This window comes from Euprymna scolopes, chromosome 37 (genome assembly GCF_053919585.1).
Source record: "Euprymna scolopes isolate OS-2025 chromosome 37, ASM5391958v1, whole genome shotgun sequence".
NCBI classification, from domain to species: Eukaryota; Metazoa; Mollusca; class Cephalopoda; order Sepiida; family Sepiolidae; genus Euprymna; species Euprymna scolopes.
In genome coordinates, this window is record NC_136518.1 from 80854359 (window position 1) to 80876391 (window position 22033).

The 22033-nt window shown below is 33.3% G+C and overlaps 1 protein-coding gene across 6 annotated transcripts in view; it reads right to left on the bottom strand.

The window, feature by feature from the left end:
* LOC145261249 (uncharacterized) overlaps window positions 1–22033 on the bottom strand; it is a 95665-nt gene that overhangs the window by 69217 nt on the left and 4415 nt on the right. For all 6 annotated transcript variants that reach the window (XM_080119637.1, XM_080119639.1, XM_080119638.1 and 3 more), the window contains exons 2-3: window positions 12579–12629; window positions 3284–3357 (exon numbers count right to left, since the gene is read on the bottom strand). In XM_080119637.1, coding sequence (XP_079975763.1) covers window positions 3284–3357; window positions 12579–12629 — 125 coding nt within the window. The remainder of the gene's footprint in view (window positions 1–3283; window positions 3358–12578; window positions 12630–22033) is intronic.

A 22033-nucleotide genomic window follows, 5' to 3' on the forward strand; every position in this document is an offset into this window, starting at 1 on the left:
TTTTTGTTTTTCCGATTTTAAGAAATTTTAACATCGTTCGTTTGCCTTATATTAGTTTTTTTTTTTTTTTGATTTTTTTTAAGTTTTAACATTTTTTTGATAATATTTAAAACAGGGTGATTACTTCGCTTATTCTTTTGTTTTAACCCCCCCCCCCCGCCTGAGCACACACACACCTCTAAACACCTGGGCTAGTATATTATATATATATATATATATATATATATATATATATATAAAAAAGGCACAACGGGCATGAGAGTGTATGTCCAAGAAAGACTTCTCGACAAGGTTACTATTTTGGAGAACTTTCCTTATACTTAATAGATTATAATATCTACGATTCGAAAACGGACATCGTCTCTATCTTTGAGTTTTAAAAAATTACCTTCTTCCCATCCTTTCGAGTGTTTGTTTTTTTTTTTTTCGTATAAATAAAGTAAAACTAATCAAAGCAAAGGCAGCTGCCTGGCTTTCCTGTCAGGAACATCTTAAAGACAATTAGCTTTGAACAATGAGAGAGAAACCCTTCATATCAGACAATTGCTATTCATTTGGACACTGCCAGAGCTCCCTCTTTTTGGAGGGAGCTGGTTTTCTCCAATATCGCAGGAGGAAACAAGTACAGGGCAGAAAGTTGAAAGCTTAACTGGCCTACAGCCAGACATTCATGCATCTGCGGGATTCTTAACTTAATCATCAACTTATTTGTTTCTTCATCGCTAAATTTGAACGCTTCACACTTCCACTCGCGTCATGGTGGAGTGGTAAGCTCTCAGGTTTTTTTTCACTTTCTTTTCCGCCTACGAACACTTTTTTTTGTTGTTCAATACACACCTCCAAACACCCCGAACATCCACGCTAGTTTCTTTTAAAGAAAAAAACTTTACTGGTTTAGCCACACTGTGCGTCGCAACCAAGGAGAGTTCATCCGCAAAGCAATAGCTCCAAACCACTTCCAGGTTGGTAAAGATGCCTGGGAGGCAAGATAAAGATGTGGTTATATGGTATCAAAGCCAACATGAAACCTAGTTCTGGTCCACAGGTCTACTGTGTTTGACGCTGGTCCTGCGACCAACTGTCCATCATTATCTTGGCAGCTTCGGACCAGCGTGTATGATCTGCGTTCATTCAGGATGCTATGTGTTCTATGAAAGAAGCCGGCTTAATCGATCCTGGGTTAATGTTGTCTCAAATGAAGTTAAAATCTATTACTAAACATGATAGCCACAAGCAAGAAAACTGTCGATTTGAAATTGTTAAATGTCAAATGCTTTGTACTCCTCTTACTGAATCGTTGGTAGAATTTTAGCTTTTGGGGAGTGAAAGTTTTAACTTCAAAACCATATCTTATACTGAATTAGTCCATATAGCACACAAAATTGTTAAAAGCTGTGCAAGAATGTCCTTATGAATACAAACGAGTTTACCAGTCCAAGGAATTTTTGGTTCTTGTCCAGAATTTTCCCGATATTAAAAAATGAAAAGAAAAATCTGCATGATATATGTACCCATGACAAAACAAAAGTATCATATTCTAAAAATCACAAATCAATCAAGTAGCTGTATTTTCTAAAAAGAAAATCAAATTTTATGTGCATCCAAGAAGTGACAGTCTCACCCACCATTTTGGACGGACATCTTAACAAGGGAGGTAACTCAATTTATATTTTAATATTTACAAATTCCCCAAAAAAGATGATTTTGATCAATTTATGATTTTTTTTCGTTTTCTCACGGGCAAGTACATCATTTAGAGTTTTGTTTTTGCTTTTTCTTCAATATAAAGGGAATTCTGAACCAGAAGCAAATTGTTTTCCAGCTTCAATCAGGGCAAAACAATTATTTTTATAGGTGAAACCATTCATCCAACAATTTCATATCATTGGCATTTTATAATAAAAGCATAACAGTTTCTGTCATTAAAGCTGAGGACATTATTTATCCAAGATTAAAATATTCAACCTACTCTTCCAATAAAATAATTCCCAGTAATAATACTTATATAAAGCTGTAGTTTTTAATTAAATTACAATAACGAACGCCAATAAAAACCTGTGTGTACACAGCACTCGACACAAAAAATGTTAATTTTTATAATAATTTGAAAAATTCAATCTTAGTTTGGCAGGAATGATTTTCAAATTTTTTTTTTTTTTTTGGGGGGTAGAAAAATAGTAACATTATAAAATGCCCAACAAACTCGATACAATATTCAGTATCTTGTAATTAATTTCAGAGTTAAATTTAATTTTAAGTTATAAATTTCTTTCATTTTTTAACTTCTTAAAAAAGAGATTATTTCCATGGAAATAAGTATATATATATATATATATATATATATATATATATATATATATATATATATAAAGGGAAGAAAAGAGAAGAAAAAATGGAGAATCTTGTAGAGTGTTTAAAAAAAAAAAAAAAAAAGAAGAAATTGATACTTCTCTCCATGGTTGCATTGTGGCTGTGTCTGTTCCAAGCAGTACCACTTATCATCAGCTGTGTTACTCAGAAAGCAATGATGCAGATTCTGGAATGTAGCTGGATCGAAAGTTACCTCACACACAGGTTCATCTACTGTTGAAAATATAGCAGCAGCTGGTCAGTAACTGACCACTTTTTTAAATTTTATTTTTTAAAACCCCACAATGAATATTTTCTCTCTCTCTCTGCTTTAAGGATTTAGAAAATAGACAGCTGAAACTATTTAAAATACAAAATATAGAACAGTGCAAATCACTGCTCCTACCCCCAAACTTCCTTCTCGGTATTCACGCTCTCCAAAGTTTATCAGTTTTGCTAACCTTCAAAACCTTTGAAGGTCAAAAGCAACAACTAATAGCAAACAATATGTATAATGGCAGAGATTTTCTAAGCCATTAACTGGATTTGTATTTCTTTAACGTAAGAAATTATTGCGCAGTTGTTTTCCAGTTGGTGTAGGTTTAATATTATTGCTGTTATAAGAAGGAGAGAGAAGAGAAAGGGTGAGGGTCGAGAGAGAGAGAGAGAGGAAGGAAGGAGTAAGAAAGGGAGGGAGAGCGAGAAACTGCTTCATGGTTGTAACATGGGCACATGAGGTGGGGGAAATACTGTGCCCGGTCTTGAGATAACACCATGAAAAATATCGACACAGATACCATTACACAGAATTCTCTCCACTCGCAGCTCCTCAATCATTTTAGAGGTACTTTTTATCCCCTTTTTCAAGGCATTTCCTTTTTTTTTTTTAAAAGCCAAGTTGGAAATTTCCAAAGTAAAGGTAATGGGGTCTCACCGGTCATTTAAAGACATTCTCGTTGTGCTTTTTAGCACAATCTTTGCTGGGACTTGAGCCATCTTGTTATTTATCTGGAAAAGAAAAATACAAATCATATTTAACTTTCTTATCAATTAAAACCATGTTATTAGAATTTGTACTTTGATAAAACAAAAGCAAAATTTCTAAATTCAACTATTTATTTCAAAGCGATACATATATAGTTACTTTAACTGAAGCAGTTATACAAGAAACTAAATATTAGAAAAAATTTTTAGAAAGGGATTTGTTAGGAATTAGCAACAATACACATTAAAGAATTAACTTATTTCCATGAAAGTAAATTTAAAGTATTTATTTCTTTAATTAAAAAAGGACTTTATTCACCATAAATTAAAAACTTTACTAACGATTACTATATTGTCCAATTTCTACTGTACACTCTTTAATCCTTATCCTCGAATGGCCTCAAGGCCTTGATAAGTGGTGATGCCTATGTAAAAAAAAACATTTTTAAAGATATTTCAGACTATTTTTTATATTTTATTTATACAGACTGATTGGAAAATCTAATTGTACAAGACCATAAGTTCAAGGCTCCTTTTTTGACAAACTTTTGGGTATCACCTTTACTTCTGACCTAAAATAGAAGATTTACATCAAATCTGTCGCCAAGGTCACCGGAAAAAAGTTTATGAAATACGTTTAAAAGCCAAATTACAACACAATATTATGAAAATAAATATTTTTTTAAATGGTTCCTCATTTAATTAAAAACCCATTTTTATCATGTATACACAATTTTTTAGCGCGTTCTGGTTAGACTGCTAATCTTTACATTTTCGAGAAGTTTTCATAATGGAAAACCTACTTTGCTTATGACCTACACCCCCTGAAGCCAAAACATCGACCTTTATAGCAGAGCCAGCAACCATCACATCACCATACCTCATTCACACATCTGATCCTGACAACTTATACATGCGATTGAGAAATGCATGTGAATGATATTCTCATGAGACTTCCTCTTTTGGAGGAAACCAATTCAACCTAACTAAAGTGAATGTTACTTCAGTTTGGACTCTAACACATCTACACAACTCTGATAAACTTAAAACAAGTATTCCTAAATAACTGGCATCACTAAATCAGAGATCTATGGCACTACCTCAGCACTGATAAACTTGTAATAATACATGGAAGAGTTACAGTACTTGAATCTCAGAGAATGAAATGCTATGCTATTTGCATTCAATCCAAGTTGAATTTCCATGGATAACATGTAACTATTTTATAATTATTGTGTGCAAATTTATTTAAAACAATGTTGAATTCTAGAAAAAAAAAAGTTAAACATGGATAAGTGAAATTCTAAATATTCAATAACGTAAACATTAAACACACGATCCTTCTTTCTCGTGTCTAAGGTAAAAGAAATAAAATTTGACACCATAATCTGAAAAAAAAACAGATAATTTTACTTAAAGAGTACCATGTTTCATAATAGTTTTGTCAAAAATTAATGGAGAAATCACTGAATTTCTTGAAATGATGAGCTCTGTATGTGATTCAACTTTTTAAAAAGATTATAAAAAGAAAAATGCCAAGGAAAACATTTTGGCACTTTTCAATTCTTATAACTCTTGAATAAATAGTGGTATTTGCATAATTCCAAGGGTTTGGAGTTTTTTTTTTGTTTTTTTTCAAAGTTAGTAAAACAATTATCTAAAAAGATTCTCCCATCACTATAACGAGCAAATGATTGTTGGTTGGTTTATTGGCCTATCAACAGCTGCATGGTCATTTAAGGCCAAATAAGTTTTTTTATTGGGGTTTGTTTTATTAAGGTAGGTGTTCTTTATTTTCCAGTATGTCGAGGTGAGATTGGAGGAAGGTTAGTAAAAACATTTGGGTTGAAAAATTTTTTTTTTTTAAGGTAGATTTATATTTTGGAGAAGAGATTTACCTCTTTCAAGTAATTTAGAATAGTTTTTTCATTTATATTTTCAAAGAGATCTTTAATGGTTGTTAGTGCTGTAGTGTTTTTGCCGTATGGGAGCTAGGTCAATGCAGTTAGTTAGAAAATGTTTAACAGTGTAGTTCTCTTGGCAAGGTAGGCATTCAAGTGGATTTTTTCCTTTTAATAGGAATGAGTGGGTGATATTTGTGTGCCCTGTTCTTAATCTTGTAATGATCACCTCTTCTTTCCGGTTGGGACTCCATTCTCCAAGTGTGGGTGTGATTTCTTGTAGCTTGTTTTTGTATAAGGGTTCCATTGTTGTTGTCATTTTTTTTTTTATGTATAGGTTTATGGTTGGTTTAAAGTTGGTGCAGGTGATTTTTATGTTGGATATTTCCAGGTTTAGTGACTCTTTAGCAGCTTGGTCAGCTTTTGTGTTTCCTAGGATGCCAATAGCTTGGTTGTTTTTGTTTTACGGCATATCAACCTTTTTCCGGTTATTTAATGCCGAATCTAGTTATTTTGAGGAACGACTTTTTAATGGAGTATATTTGTTTTTTAAAGTCGGAGTCTATTTAACCCACAGTTGGGACCCTAACAGGTACTACCACTCCAGGTCAGAGTGGACTTGGGAGCAATGGCAATTAAAGAGTGGCTCTACACTCCCCAAGGCCCGCAAGTTGGGGCCTCACCATCGGATATAGTTTTAGGTCATATCCAGGACAGTTGTATAAAAGGTTCTTTTTAAATTTTTTTATAAAGGCCAATTTTTTTAAGATATAAGAGTATGTGTGGGGATTGTTTTTATCAAATAACTTTTTAATATTGTTTTCTTTGTAGAATCTATTTCTTACTGTTACAAAATCAGTACATTCAATTAATATGTGTTTGATTGTGAGTGGTGTTTGACAAGGTATACAGATGGGTTGGCTTTATTTTTTTAGGAGACATAAGTGGGTTAAGTGAGTATGGCCTATTTTTATTCTTGTTAGTTTGACTTCTTTTCTGTTTAGTTTCATATTTTGTTCTTGTTTTTTTTATTTTTAGCATGATTTTGTGAAGTTTGTTGTTAGGGTGTTCATTCCAGTAGGTTTGTTATTTCTCTGTTGTATATGCGTTGATACGTCTTTTTAAATCTATGTATGGAATTTTAAAATTTGCATCGATTGGGAGATTTAAGGATTTTTTTGCTGCTGAATCTGCTAATTCATTACCTTTAATACCGGAATGGCTCAGTATCCAGCAGAAAATGATTTCTTTTTTACTGTTTAATTCAGTTAATTTTTGGAATAATTTTGCGATTAGGGGGTTGTCCATCTTTTTATTTTTAATCGCTTTTAGAGTAGATTGGGAGTCTGAAAGGATTATAAATTTGTTTTTTTTTGTTATTGGAGGCAAGTTAGAGAGCTAGGATTAGAGCATGTATTTCAGCACTGAAGATTGAGATTTCTTTTGGGAAGTTTGATTGTTTTTTTATGTTTTTTTTATTGATTTATTGAATATTGCTGCACCGGCTGTTGCGTTATTTTGTTTAAACCCATCTGTATAGATGTGTGTGTTGTCTGGATACTTTTCTTTGATTTTATCGAGATCATCATGATAAGTTATTCGATGAGTATATTTCTTTTCATATCTACTTAACTTAGGTCGATGTTAGGGGATACGATTTTCCAGGGAGGGGTTTTGAGTAAGACAGTTTCGTGAATTTTGGTTATGGGTAGATTTGCTTCTTTGGAAATCGATTTAATTCTATGTCCAAAGGTTTTGATTGCATTTTCTTTTTGGTTGAAAAGGTGTTTACGGCTTGGATTTAAAGTGCTATTGTGTTCTGGGTTTGTGGGGTTGGCTGTAAGTTTTGTGTAGTATTTTAGACCAAGGTTTTGATTTCTAAGCATTGGAGGAGTTTCATGTGCTTCTGCATACAGGCTTTCTACAGGGGAGGTTGGAAATTGTTTTGTGTAATGTGACTCGAGTTGTAATTGCTTGGAGATTTGTTTTGAAAGAGAAATTGCTTTGAGGTATGTTATTCCTTACAAGAATTGAGGTGCCTCCATTAGCACAAAGGCCTGTGTTATGGAAATAGTTGTATTGTTCATAGTTTGGTGTTTTGAAATGCTTATTGTTTTGTAGGAAGGTTTCTTGTAAGCAGACAATGGCTGGGTTGAAGAGTGAGATAAGTAAGAAGCTCATTATAGTTAGACAATTCCATTGGATAATTTGTTGTGTTTTATTTCTATCCATGAGGATGTTTAGTTTTCCTCTATTTCCATCTCTTTGGGTTTATCTTTTGTCGGAGTTTGTGTCTTTGGTGAAGTGTTTTGCTGGGTTCTTTTCTTTTTTTTGTTTGGATCTGGACGTCGATCTGGATCTTGCTTGAGATGTTGCTGTTTTGGCTTTTTGTTCATTTTTCCCCCCCCTCTTGATTACTTGTGTTTGGTTTCTTTTTTTTTCTATCTAGGGTGTTTTCGGTTTTCCATTTTTTCTAGAATTTGGAATCTATTTTAGTGTCTATTGTTTGGTTTTCTTTTCTGGAACATTCTTTATTTGCTGTTTTATCATTGCTTATGTTTTTATTAATTTCTGGTGGTTGTTTTGTTAGTTTCTGTGATAATTTTTTTAATGATTCTGTTGTGGATGGAATATTTTCTTTGTTTGGATTTGTTATTTCTATTTTGTTTCCCAGATTTGAGTATTTTTCTTTTAGGCTATTTTGAAATTCTGGCCATTCTTTAATGTTTAATGTAATTATTTTGTTTATCATTTCCCTATATTGATCATGGTTTAGTTGTCTTTTTTGTTGTCTCAGCATATGTGTTGTCTTTCATGTACATCTCAACTATTTTTTCTGGCTTCTGGAAAGGTTGTGTTTTTTTTTTTTACTTTACTTCTATAATTTCTCTTTCGTTTTTTATATGTTTTTCATATTTTAGAGAAGACCGGTTGATCTTCTTTGCAGTTAGCGCATTTCACCTCATTTATGCATTTTACTTTGGTGTGGTCAGGCTCTTTGTTGCCGCATTTTCCGCATATTTTTATTCCTTTACAGGCTTCTTTATGATGTCCATATTTTTGGCAATGAAACATCTTAATGGAGCTGGGATATATTGGTCTACTTTTACATCTAAGTAGCCAATTTTTATTTCTTTAGGTATTGTTGGTTTGTTAAACGTTAATATGTATGTGTTGGTGGTTATTATTTTATCATTTCTTTTTATGTTTATGCGGATGTGGTTGATTACTCCTTGTTTTTCTAATTCGGTTTTTATTTCTTCTTCAGTTGCCAGCGATAGTTCATAACTTCAAATTACTCCTTTCGAAGTGTTTAGTGTTTTATGGGGAAAGACTTTGCACTTGTACTCATGGAAGGCTATACTCTTTTGGTAAGGAGTTCTCAAGCACTATATTTTCTGTTCAATATGTCCTCAAAAGTACATTTGTTCAGATGGAGTGTTGAGTTCTGGTCTTTCCAATTGATTGACCCTTGCCACCGCCTTCTAGCACTTACTTGGTTTGCCTATTTTTTGTAGTGGGGGAAGAAAAAAAAAAAAGATGGGAGTACCTTTAAGTTTCATTCTTTGTTGTGGTAGTTGGTACTTTGGGTGTAAGTGCTAGGGCTTGGCGTGACTGGCCGATTGGTCGGATCGGGCCTCTCCGACCGCCCGTCTAGCCGAAGTAATGTGTTGCAGTGCCTAGACTTTTATGCACCCAGGTTTAGGTTAGCTCAATCACCAGGATCACGTCCTAAGGCATTACGGGTAGCAACCCACAGCTAACTGGTTGCCCCATTGAGGGATTTTTACCCTCTGCAGGGGGGCAGTCGGCTTATTCTAGTGCCCTACCAACAGGGCACAAAAAAGGGGGGAGGGGGCCGACGGGGTTGGGAAGTAGGGTAGGAAAAGGAAAGGAGAGGGGAAGGGAGTTGTTTTTGTTTTTGCAAAACATAATTAAGTTTTACAAAAGAGAATAGAAAACAAAAAGAGAAAATCGATGTAGGTGCATTTCGTCTCAGGAAGCCAATAGACAGCCTGAGCTGGTAGCACCAGAATATGGCTTGGGATCCAGCATAGGATTTGTACAAGCAAATGATCCTACATTTGGAATACTACAGCAAAAATCCCATGTTATTAAATTGACTTCAGAGGTGTTGGTCTCAACGCCACATAATTTGTTTTGGACCGTTTCCACAAGATACTTTGCAAGTTCCTCAATGTGCCATGGATTAGAGTACTTGGAAAAATCAGTTGTAAAAGTGATATTCTCCTGAAGGTTGAAGGTTCAATTCTCAGTGTGATCAACCGAAAAATACAATTGCAAATTACTTAGGACCTCTATCCAGTCATGGCTGACAGAACGAGAGCATGCTACCTTCATGAAGTAATTAAAGGATTTTGTTCAAAATCCCATTCCGCCAAGTTCGACAAGATACACTTGAAGGTCAGAAGTTACATAGAATGAAACGTGAAAATGACACTCAAGACAAGAACAGTCGTCTGAAGATTGCAAATAATATGGACATTTCACTGTTCAACTCCTTACATAATACTCCTGTAGATATGGTTCTGAATAATAGTCCCTAAAATCCAATTGGTAATATTAGCCTTGTTTGGGGTGAATAAGAGTTAAAAAAAAAAAAAAATGTCTACACGTATCTATTAAACGCTTATAAAACTTCTGACTGCAAATCCGAGAGCAATTGGAGAAGGAAAATTAAATCTGCCAAGAAAATGTTTTGAGATAAAAATATTTTTACTCCTCATTTCCAATTTTTAAAGCTTTAACAATATTTGTTAGAAAAAAAATAAAAAATAGCATGAGATTTTTGTTTAGTATAAAAAATCTTTCAATTTTGTCTTCAGCCTTTTATTGGAGAGTTAAAAATTGAATTCATTAAAATATATCCGAGAAAAAGTTTTCATAACAAAGTGAAGACGAAACATCACAAAATTAGGAAAGTAGCAATTTCAACCTTATCTTCGATGGATCTTTGGTTTTAGAACAATTTATGTAAAAATAGAACAATTTTTCTCATTTTCTAGTATCAAAAGGAAATCAATGGATAATTTTGTCTGATTTTCAACCAAATTTCATGATCAAGATCATTTTTACATTTTGAGGATGCTGAATCGATTTGTTGCCACTTAGGAGTTGATATCGGCTCATCTTCAACATGGTAGTTTTGGATGATTTTTTTTTTTTCCCCTTTTTTGAAGACTTGTTTGGGAAATTGTATTTCATTATTAGAATTTCATTTTTGTTTCTAGATTCTTGAAATGAAGATCGATTATTCACATTATTTGAATTATTCGGGCTACTGTTCTCATCTTGAGTGTTATTTTCACGTTTTGGTCAATCTTCAGGTGCATCTTGTCAAACTCTGGCACATTTCTGTTGAACTTGTGAATCAGTACATAATTTCAAACAGAGAATAGCTTGCTTTTGTTCCATCAGCCATGACCAAGTAGAAATCTTAATTCATAATTGTATTCTTAGTATTGCCCGTGCTGAGGATTGAACCTTCAACCATCAGAAGACTGTCACTTAGAACTGAGTATTACAAAACACTTATATCCGTTACACCACAGGTCCTTGCAAAGATCTGTAGTGTCTCCATGATGAAGTTGAGTCGGCCAACATTAAAGCAAAGGAGGCAAATGTTGCATTTACAAAGCATTACTGACGGACAAGAAGGTTGTGTTTCAAGATGACGAATCATCTCCATCTTTTCAAGTTGCTTCAGGTATTTTCAAAAGTGCTAAGATGGCCAAGTCTATCTACATGGACATGTGTCTTCTGAGAGCTGCTTGTAAAGATGTTCATACATATGACAAACAAAACGAATCCAGGAAAGAGCACAAAGCTGAAGTGACGAGGCCTTACAAACATGGTGTCAAATATGTGGAATGCTCAAAGTTCAAACATGTCATCTTTAGTTTCTTGAAACTAAAAAATTTTCAAGTGTTAAATGAAATTCATTTTAAATTACATGATGGTCTTGATAGGTTGTGTTTAACGACAGCTCTAAAAAGGTCATTTAAAGCTAGAAACTTTTTTTAACCTATTTGATCTTAAAAAATAGTTTATAGGTGATTTTATTCAGAACAATTTTTATGCATCCTTTTGTTATTGTTTTCCAAAGTAAAATGTTACTTTCTTAAAAAGTTTGTTTGCAAAAGTAAAATGTTCACCCTAGTAGAGTTAAACTAGCTTCTACCGTCTTGTACCCTAACCCGAACCACGCTGGCCCATGCAAGGCATTCCTAAAAACATTGTACAAAACAGCTACAAATCACGATTCCATAGTCAAAGACCAACCACTCATGAACCTCAGAGCTCAGTTAGGTCCTCTCTGATAGTTGTCACCCATATCTTTAGTTGTTCATTTTTCAAAATTTTCACACATCTTTAAATTAGCGTTTTGGGGACCCAGACCTTCAAAATTAGTTTTTTTTAAATCCAATTGCTTTCTATATAGTCCACACCTTGATATGCTTCCAAAGAATCTTCAGTCACTGTCAACAAATGAGAAGTTCCCACGTAATAGGTAAATGGCTACTTGACTAACCACCATCACCACCTATTCCTTTGTGTCAACTATGGACCGATGTAATAAATGGCTTAGATTTTTTGCACCTTTTTGATATTTTTATAAAAAAATACTCTTTAAAAATAATAGCAGAGCATATAAGAGTTTATCACTAATACTCCTTCCCACAAATGCATGTGAAAATTTTAACTTTAACTGCAGCTTTTCTCCTTCCCTCCATCATAGGTGATCAATATAATTCTAAATTGTAAAGTAACCCTTTCTCAATTCTAAACCACATAATAATGGAGGAGACTATCAGAAAAAAAGCTAAAAGTTTCATTTGTTCGTGTGAAATTCAATTTATCATACATTCATACCAGACATTCTTATTTACTGCAGAAGCGTGAAAGAAAATAATGAAGCAATTCAAGCTGTTGTTTTGCAACTTACCAACTTGACGCTACCAGTTTTAAAACAGTAACACAAGTTGTCGGACTAATATCAGAGTGGAGTTTGATTCTGTTTATTCTTGCAAGCATTACATCCTCCTTCAAGAGTGGGAATTGGTTTCGTGATAGTCGCCTGGGGCATGCCCTTGGGATAATGTTGATAAGTAAATCAAGGCTATTTGATAACCAGGATGGGGGGGGGGACTGGATTTCCTACTATATATTGACCTCATGTTTAACATTGCATACTGAGGGAGGGGAGGTATATATAAAAAGGTATATTTCATAACGGTAGAAATCATCAAGATGTGCAATGCAAAAATAACCTTCACTGCAATGATAAAGAGAAGAAATAACAGAAAGAATATGAATTTTTACCTTGTAGTGGGCCCCACTTCCTCTAGAGTAATGTATAGCAGGCTCTGCCATCTGCAATGTAAGAAAAGTATTATGTACTCAAACTAAAACAATTTATAAGACTTGTTTTTAGGAATGGAGGTAGTTATTAGGTTGAGAAGAAGGTTCTTGCAGAATTTTTAATTTTGATTTCAAATCTATTTACAAGTTTTTGTTATTAATACCTTTATTTTATATATCATTTCAAAGAGTTTTTTTTGCTTTCTATCGAATCGTTTAAATTACAATTATTTTGAAACAATGTGTTCTTTTCAGAAAGTTCAATACAAGATGGAAATAAAGCAAATTCAGTTTTCTTATTACAATTCAAGCTAGGCCGAAAAGCTGCTGACAATATCAACGAAGTATTTGGCCCCGGAACAACTACTGAATGCACAGCACAATGGTGGTTTAAGAAATTTTGTGGCAGCAACAAGAGTCTTAAAGATAATGAGCATAGTGATCGACCACCGGATGTTGACAACCATCAATTAAGAACCTTAGTCGAAGCCAATCCATGCACAACTGTTTGAGAGCTTACTTCTGAATTAGACGTAACATATACAATGATTTCCAACCACTTGAGAGATTGGAAAGACAAAATAAACTTGAAAAATGGGTGCCTCAAGAATTGAACAACCAAAAGAAATGCTGTTATGAAATGTCATCCTCCCTTTTTTTATGCAAGAACGACCCGTTTCACGACCGGGTTGTGACTTGTAATGAAAAGTGGGTTCTTTACGACAACCAGCAATGCTTAGCTCAGTGATTAGATGCTGACGAAGCTCCACGACACTTCCCGAAGTCAGAGCTGCACCAAAAGAAGGTCATGATGACTGTTTGGTGGTCTGTGACAGATATTTATTAGTTTTTTTGAATGCAGGTAAAACCATTACATCAAAGAAGTACTCAACAGAAACTTTGATAACAACACCCAGCATTATTCAACAGAAAAGGCCCAATTCCATAATAATGCCCGACAGCACGTTGCTAAACCGACCTTGCAAAAGTTGAATAAATTTAGCTATGAAATACCTCCTCTGCCATACTCTCCAAACCTCTCACCTACCGACTACCACTTTTTCAAGCATCTCAACTTCGTGTGTGAAAAATACTTCAAAAACTTAGGCGATATCAAAAATGCCTTCAGTGACTTTATCACCACTAGAACACAAGATCTTTACGTTACTGGCATGAATACACTCGTTTTGTGTTGGCAAACGTGTGTTCATTCTGATGGTGTTTATTTCAATCAATGATTTTTATTTCAGCCAAGATATGTTCATCTGAATGGAAAAGTTAAAAACCACAAGAACTTTGTCAACCTGATAATTTTAGAGGTGAAGGTAGTAACATTGATCATTAAACGATTAAAGAGAAATGTTAGAACAGCATAACATTGTACTGAGAAGAAAAAAACAATAGTCTGGTTTAAAATTGATCAAAAAATGAATTGCTCCAAGTTGTTTTATTAAAAAAAATTAAATTAAAAAAAATAAAAAGACCAAGACGTACATGACCCCCCCCCCCAAAAAAAAAAAATTTTAAGATCAAAAATATTTTTTCTTAAATTACTAAACATTAGGCTGCAAACTGAACGTGTCATTAAGGTCAGGGCAAATCACAATAAATAACTCAGGTCTGTCTGTTGTAGTTGCAGATTGTTTTTGAACAACAAAATAGTCTCATTCAAGCTATAGTAGAGCCTTGGTAATTGCTTAAAAATCGAAAGTTAAACAAAATGCTGATAGAAACATCCAATTAATATCACCAATTGTATGAAAATGTAATTTTTACCAGTTTTTTTAATTTTCGATTTTTGAGCAATTATCAAAGCTCAGCTACGGCTTGAAAGAGATGAACCATTGTTTTTCATTCTAACCTAGCAGGGTTCATACTACCTTTATTTTTAAGTTTAAAAAAAAAGTTAAAACAAAGTACATGTAGGTAGATAGAAGAGTAATTTAGCTTGTCTTTGGTAGACATTATTTGTTGCATATTTTTTTTTACACTTTTTTGCTTTGACAATTCTGAAAAAATCCCCAAATTTTGACTCTTGATAAAATATCACATAAATAGAAAACATTTTATCATAAAACAAAAAATTTTCCACATTTTAACAAAGATTATGGATTATTGCTCCTGGGCAATACTAACAACAAGACAAAAGTTCTTTATCTGATGTGGCCCTGTTCTATCTAAGGTCCAGAGCACCACTAAAATCAAGTTAACTTCGGGTTGCTATCTGCTCTAATTAGGATAGTGAGAACTTTTAAAATTGAGGTCTATAGAACAATTTCTCCTAATTTTAATTTATTATTCATCTGGGGCAATGCCAATCAAGAAAATACCAACTTTGTTGGCATGTTTTGTTGAGCCAGATAAACAAAGATGCACAGACAAACCTTTACATTATAGATGAGAATGTCTTTGTATATCACATATAGGGTGTGCTTGAAAAGTTAGGATTTCTCTTTGTTTAGGAGCATAGACACATTTAACTGAAGCCATAAATTCAATCCAAAAATAATTTAAAATTTTCTAATAATTCTAATTCTAATAATTAAGTGAGGTAAAATTGGCTACATATTAGCCAATTTTACCTCACTTAATTATTAGAATTAGTTTTACTTGATTGGTGTTGCACAGGAATATTTTTATAAAGAGAAACAGTTATTTTACAAAAGAGCCACTTTTCTAATAAAAAAAAAAGGGTTTTCTTTCAAACTGGGGAAAAAATTAGCTTGAGCATGGTGACAGTAGACATAGGGATGACTAATTTAAATTTTAAAAGATTTTTAAATTAAAACAACTGTTAAAATATAGATGTACATTTTGTTTGGAAATTTGACTGATGAGGATTATCAATTTAGATTATTTCAGTCTATTCTTATAACGTTTCAGCTCACGTAACCTCCAAACTTTTTCAAATAGAACCCTATTACATTCATGGGGATAAATTGTTTTCATTCATTCAGCCATTATGACTGTGCAGCACTGGTAATTTGTTATTCTTAGATATCATTGACTATAGTAAAAAATGAATCTTCAACATACACAAGACTCATTTAGAACCAATAAGCAATGTTTTCAATTATTGTAAAGTTTTGTTTTTATTACTACTTACTAGACCACCTGTGACCAATTGTTAATTTTATAACCTTGATTGGTTAATGTTTTTAAAAAGATTTCAAAAACACGGAATGTTGATATCATACATTTTCATCATTCCATTCCTCTTATCACTGCTCTTTATGTTATTTGTCCTTCCTCTCACTGACCACTCATAATATAAGGCATTTTTTTCTGTACGCGTGTATCCATCATCCACAATATTTTAAAAATAATGTAATACATTATGAAAATTGTCTCAAAATATTAGATAAGATTCTATGTAAACTACTATTTAAATTTTCTATAAAATCAATCTTCAAATATTACCATAAACAAAATAATTAGTTTTGAGGCAAGGCCATGTTTCAAAACACCACACACACATGGAGCTATTAAACATGGTGATATGGAACAAAAAGCAGAAAGAAACAATCTTAGAAATTAGTGTCCCCAATAAGTTTGGTTTAACAGGGCTGAAAGGGAAAAGATAAAATACCAAGGTTTTGTGTATGACATGAAAATAAATTAGATCTTGAACTCATGAAAAGAATTTCAAAAACTACCTCACAAATATACCCAGTGAACCAAGTGCAAGAGAGATACAAACAATTACACTTAAAGATCTCTCAGGTAGAATGTATGAGATAGTGGTGAATGTCTGGCATCCAGAAGGATGCGCCATCCTCAGCTAGAATAAAGATAATTAAAAAAAGTGAAATTAATGCGTCAACATATAGTTTTAAATAAATTGTATAAATATATAATTCTAATAATGTCCCTTATTACGAATGGATGTATCAGCTAAGCAAAAATATGCTCCCTACAGCCACATGTTTTTGCCAGTCTAAAACATTAACGTGAAGTGTGCAGGGGCAAGCACACAACTTTAATCAGTTAAACCGTTGTTTTTACATGCTGGCATGTGTTGGATGGCTTCTAGAAATTGACTTCCAAATTTGGGTCTGACCTGAAATAGAAAACCTACATCAGATCCGCTACGAAAATAACTGAAAAAAAAAATGGTTGGATCATTTTACCATTCCAAAAAGTTTCTCACTCCTGATGCAATCCTCTACCTGTACAAGATTCAAATACATTCTAAAAAGGAGTACTATTGGAGAAGCTCCTAAGAGTATTCTTTCCGGTGTACAAAAACCATCTTCAACATTTAGTGGGCGAGGACCTTTTCATCTTCCTATTTTTTTTTTCTCGCAGAGGAGACATTACAAGTATATCTGCCATCAATTGAAATGAATGGCTCTCATCTTGGGGAGGCTCCATGTTTTGACAAGCTTCTGGGCTTGACCTTTACTCCTGATCTTAAATGGAACACGTACATCAAATCTGTTGCCAAGGCTGCTGGAAAAATGATGGGATCCTTCTATCGATCCAGTATCTCACTGCTGATGCAATTCTCTATCTATATAAGAGCCAGGTATGTCCAAGGATGGAGTATTGTTGCCACATCTGGGAAGGAGCTGCTAGAAAGGACTTGTCCTGCCTTGATAGAGTTCAAAATAGACTTCGTAGCCTCGTAGATGTCCTTTTCTTTTCCCTGCAACTTCTATCTCACAGAAGAGATGTTGCGAGTTTGTCTCTGATGTATCGTTATTTTCATGGAAAGTGCTCGACTGAGATTCAATCTATGGTCCCTCCCTCGCCAAACTTTCACAAGAAACACTCGTCTAGCTGAAAACACTATCAATAATTCCCAACTCTATCTGTGCCTAAACCTAAATGTAGATTCCATGAACAAAGCTTCTTTCTTAGAACTGATCGCCTATGGAATTGTCTTCCGTTTTCCTGCTTTCCAGCTGACTATAATCTGATTGTCTTCAAGTCCAACATAAACAAGTTCTTGATGAGCTATTGCACTTAAGTTAACAAATTTACCGAATTTCCATTACTAACGATTACTATATTGTCCAATTGACTACTGTACACTCTTAACCCTTATCCTCGAGTGGTCTCTGGTTATGCCTATGTAAAAAAAAAAAATGGGGTAGTTTTGTGCTAAAGGAGCGTAATTCTTGTATCAATAATACTGGAAATATGCAATTTCAGAAGAATTTATTTGGATTTTATGTTTAATATTTATAAATTATTTTTGCATTATTTCAATATTTAAAAAATATTTTAATAGTATTTATTTCAATTTTATTTTTAATATTCCAACAAATTTTTATTGGATATAAAGAATATGATTTTCAAACCCTTCTCAAGGCATTTCTCATATTTTCAAGGTAATAATAGAAATAAGGTTTTTTCAAGACAAGCTGAAAATTCCAGGTCTTTTTAAGAGATCTAAATATCAACAGAGACATGCCTACCAATCTGTTAATCCTTTTCCTTAAGACATGGCCAACGAGAATGGTCGATGGCAAAAGTTAAATGTCTTTGACAATACCTCTGCAACATTTTGCGTTGATAGTGTTGGGATGATTAATCAGAATGGGCAAAAAAAAAAATTTTTTTAATCAGAACTTTTTAGGGTATCAGAATCAGAAAAAAATTGTAACTATTTTCTGATGCCAAAAACGATTCTTTCATGTGTTATTTTTTAAATCAATTTTCAATTGTTGGTACTAATAATAAAATGAATATTTATTGATTTTAAACTACCATTAAAAACTAAAAAATTATATTCCAGCAGAATTTTTTTTTACATTTGAAAAAATATATGCACATGGGTTTTTATAATCTGAAACAAAAACATTTTATCGCTAAGTATTTAAAAGAATGGGAATCAGTACTTGCATCAGAATCGGAAATTTAGAACAGAATTAGTAATATGTATTGGTATTGGGGAAATATTGGAATCGTTCCATTACTAATAGATGGCCAACTGTATGCCAACTACTATTCTCTACCAATACCTCAATAAAGTCTCTGCAGTCTGTCTTGTCACATCTTCAATGGTTGAGGCATGCAGTTCATCATACAGAGAAAGAATTTGCAACGTAATCTCCTCTACTGAGGCAGCACAATTAATGGAAAGCCGAGAAGTTAACAATTATCAAAGAACAACAATTATCAAAGACTTAGCTAAGTTCACAGGTCGACAGATGGTCAGCATTCAACAGTGGAATCCACCAGGTTTCAAAATATGCCTGCCGCAGACTTAAGAAACAATCTGCTCAACCTAACTAGTGTTAAACTAGTTGCAATAATGTAAATATAGACAACTGTGTGACTGTTTGGGTCATGGACGATTCCACGTTCTGTTTTAATGGATAACATCCTTTTGCTACTTCAGAATTGGTAATGTTATAAAGGATCACTTCCCCAATTAGTGGATGAAATCATCCTGTGTACACGGAAACAAACACTGTCCAGTTTTAGTAGACATAAATTACTATGGTGTTACTGCTATTCATACTGCCATTTTCGACATTGCAGCTTTAACTTTGTTAATTTAGTCCCACCTATTCTCAAAGAATAAGATTCTACTTTTTCGACGTTTCTGATTTCCAGAGTTCAACAAGATACACCTGAAGAAAGTTGGAGGTTACATTGACCGAAACGTTGTGAAAATCACACTCAAGACGAGAACAGTAGTTTGATGGATCCATATAATATGAATATAGTGTTTTTTTTATTTAATTTTTAAGGCGATTAGTTGTAAACAGTCTGAAAATTTGGGTAAAAAGTAAGAAAACATTTTTATATTCTAGAGTGGGGGAATCATTTTCACATATAAATTTAACTTAAAATGATCACCCACTTCAGAACCAAATAGTATTTTTAAAGACATTTTTACATTTGCTCTCGACCATGTTGCTATTTTTTTTAGAACTTTTTATATACTCCCTAGATCATAATATCTACAATTTGCGAATGGACGTCGTCTCTACATTTATTTACATAGACTTTTATAAAATTCATGCTATTCTGTCCTTTCGTGTTTGTTGATCTTTTTCGTATAAATAAAGCAAAACTCAAAGGAAAGCCGTCAGTGGCTTTTCATGCCAGTACGTCTTGAAAGCAATTAGCTTTGATCAATGTGGGGAAAACCCTTCATATCAAACAATTGCTATTCATTTGAGTTCCTCTTTTTCGGGGGAGCTTGGTTTCCCCAACATCGTGAAGAAACATATATAAAACAGTGGAAAGCTAAACTGGCCTTCAGCCAACGTTCATTTCTGCACCTGCATGAACTCATTCACTTAGCAAGTCAACTTTTTAACTGACATCGCTAAATTTGAACGCTTTTCATTTCCTGTCGCGTCGTAGCGTAGCGGTAAGATGTCACGCTTTCTTTCACTTTCTTTTCCGCCTTCGCATCACGGATTTGGGCCTCCCTCCCTACTAGCACTTTTTCTTTTTTTGTACTCAACATACACCTCCAAACACCTGGACAACACCAGGTACCCCTGCTAGTCTAATATATAAAGGGCAAAATGGGTGCAAGCGTTTGTGTATGTCCACGAAAGGCTTTTTACATCAGGTTTCTCGTGTCAGATTCCGCAAGAAGTTTTCACATACTTCCCAGAACATATCTCGCATTCGCAAACGCACATTGTCTCTTTTTTTTGATCGAGTTAAACAAAATTTTCACTGTACCATCGTCTCCAGTGTTTGTTTGTCTTTTTTCGTATAAATAAAGCCAAACTATTCGAACGCAACATCCTGGCCTTCGCCTGGGTAGTATCTGTTCTGTAATTGCTCCTTGGTCAATGTAGGGAAAACCCTTCATACTGAGACGATTATTATTTATTTGGATATTGCCAGAGTGCGCCCCCCTTTTGGGGGAGCTGGTTTTCCCCTCACATTAAAAACAACCTTATGTCTAATTTACTTTCGTGGGAGGTTTAAAAGCAACACCATTTCTGCAATGACTACGTTAAATTTGAACGTTTTAGACTTCCAGTCACGTCATGGAGCAACGCTAACACGTCAGATTTTCTTTTACTTTCTTTTCCACGTTCGCGTCATGGGTTTGAGCCTGCCTGCCTGTACCACATTTTTTTTTTTTTTTTTTACACCTTCAAACACCCAGGCAATGTCGGGCACCCAGGACAGTATTTAAATAGATGCATCTGAAGACGGCCGGGCGGAAATTAACTGAAACATTGTCAATAATAATGCAGAGAGAATAGAAAAAAAAACAAAAAAAAACGAGGTAGTCTCGGACAGATTAATAAAAATTCCCTTTTTAGCTTTAATTTCAACAAAATAATATTCGGCAATGCAACAAGAAGAACAAGAAAAAACATTCTGCTTTTAAATCTTATTAATAAATATTAAATGAATTGTTTTGAGTGAAGATTCAAGTTTCATTTTTAGATAAACACGACATCAGGTCAAATTCGATGACCATTTTGTTTTGCTTAAACAATGTTTACATTTAAAGCATTTGTTAAATTTACATGCGTAATATTAAATGGAGTTTAAATGGAAATGATTCCTCATTTAGTAATCTATAATAAAAACAATACCATTTGAAGCCTATACAAAATTTTTTCTTGTGTTCTTTGACCACGAACATTAAAGAGTACTACAAGAGTAACCGATAGATTTGAAGAATATTGCTCCCCCTCCCCACCTCTATTTTTCTTTTTGATCTTTTTTGCAATTTTTTCAGCAGATTATTATCGAATGGGTTAATTTTTTATGACGTGTATCAGAATTTTTGTAGGAATTTTTTACACCCCCTAACACGAAACCGCAAATAAAATATAAAAAAACATGTAATTTCTCTTTTAAGGTGGGTTGTTTTTCTTTCCAAAATAAACTATTAATAAATAATAATAATATACTAATAATAATAAACTATTAAAGTTGTATAAAAATAGAAATATTTTTTAAAAAATAGTAATGAAATTAATTGAATGTTACGAGTTCAGTATTTTTCAATTTTTAAACTTTAAAAATCTATCAAAATTTTTCTATTGATTCAATTTTTACGATATTTTCAGGGTCAATGTGAAATTTTATGCTCTTTCCAATAAACTGAATATAATATTTTAGACAAACGTTTTTTTTTAAATTCACGCCCCCCATTTTCAAATGTCTATTAAAAAGTAAATTTATGTACCAAAGTTTTATATATCACAAATTGAAGATAAAAGATCAATAAATAATATATTCAAATTTAAAACAAAAAAAAGTAGTGTTTTTTAGAAATTTATCTGTAAAGTCTGAAGTTTAAAACCTTTTTTTTAAAAAAAACCTACGTTGTTTGTTTTTGTTTTTTAATGAAACCTTGGCCCTTGCTCCTTTAATTGAAAAAAAAAAATTAGGGCTTGAATTACATTTTTTGAGGAGTTATAAGCTTCAAAAGATAGCGGGTGGAATTGTTCAATAGTTTTCACGAAATTTCT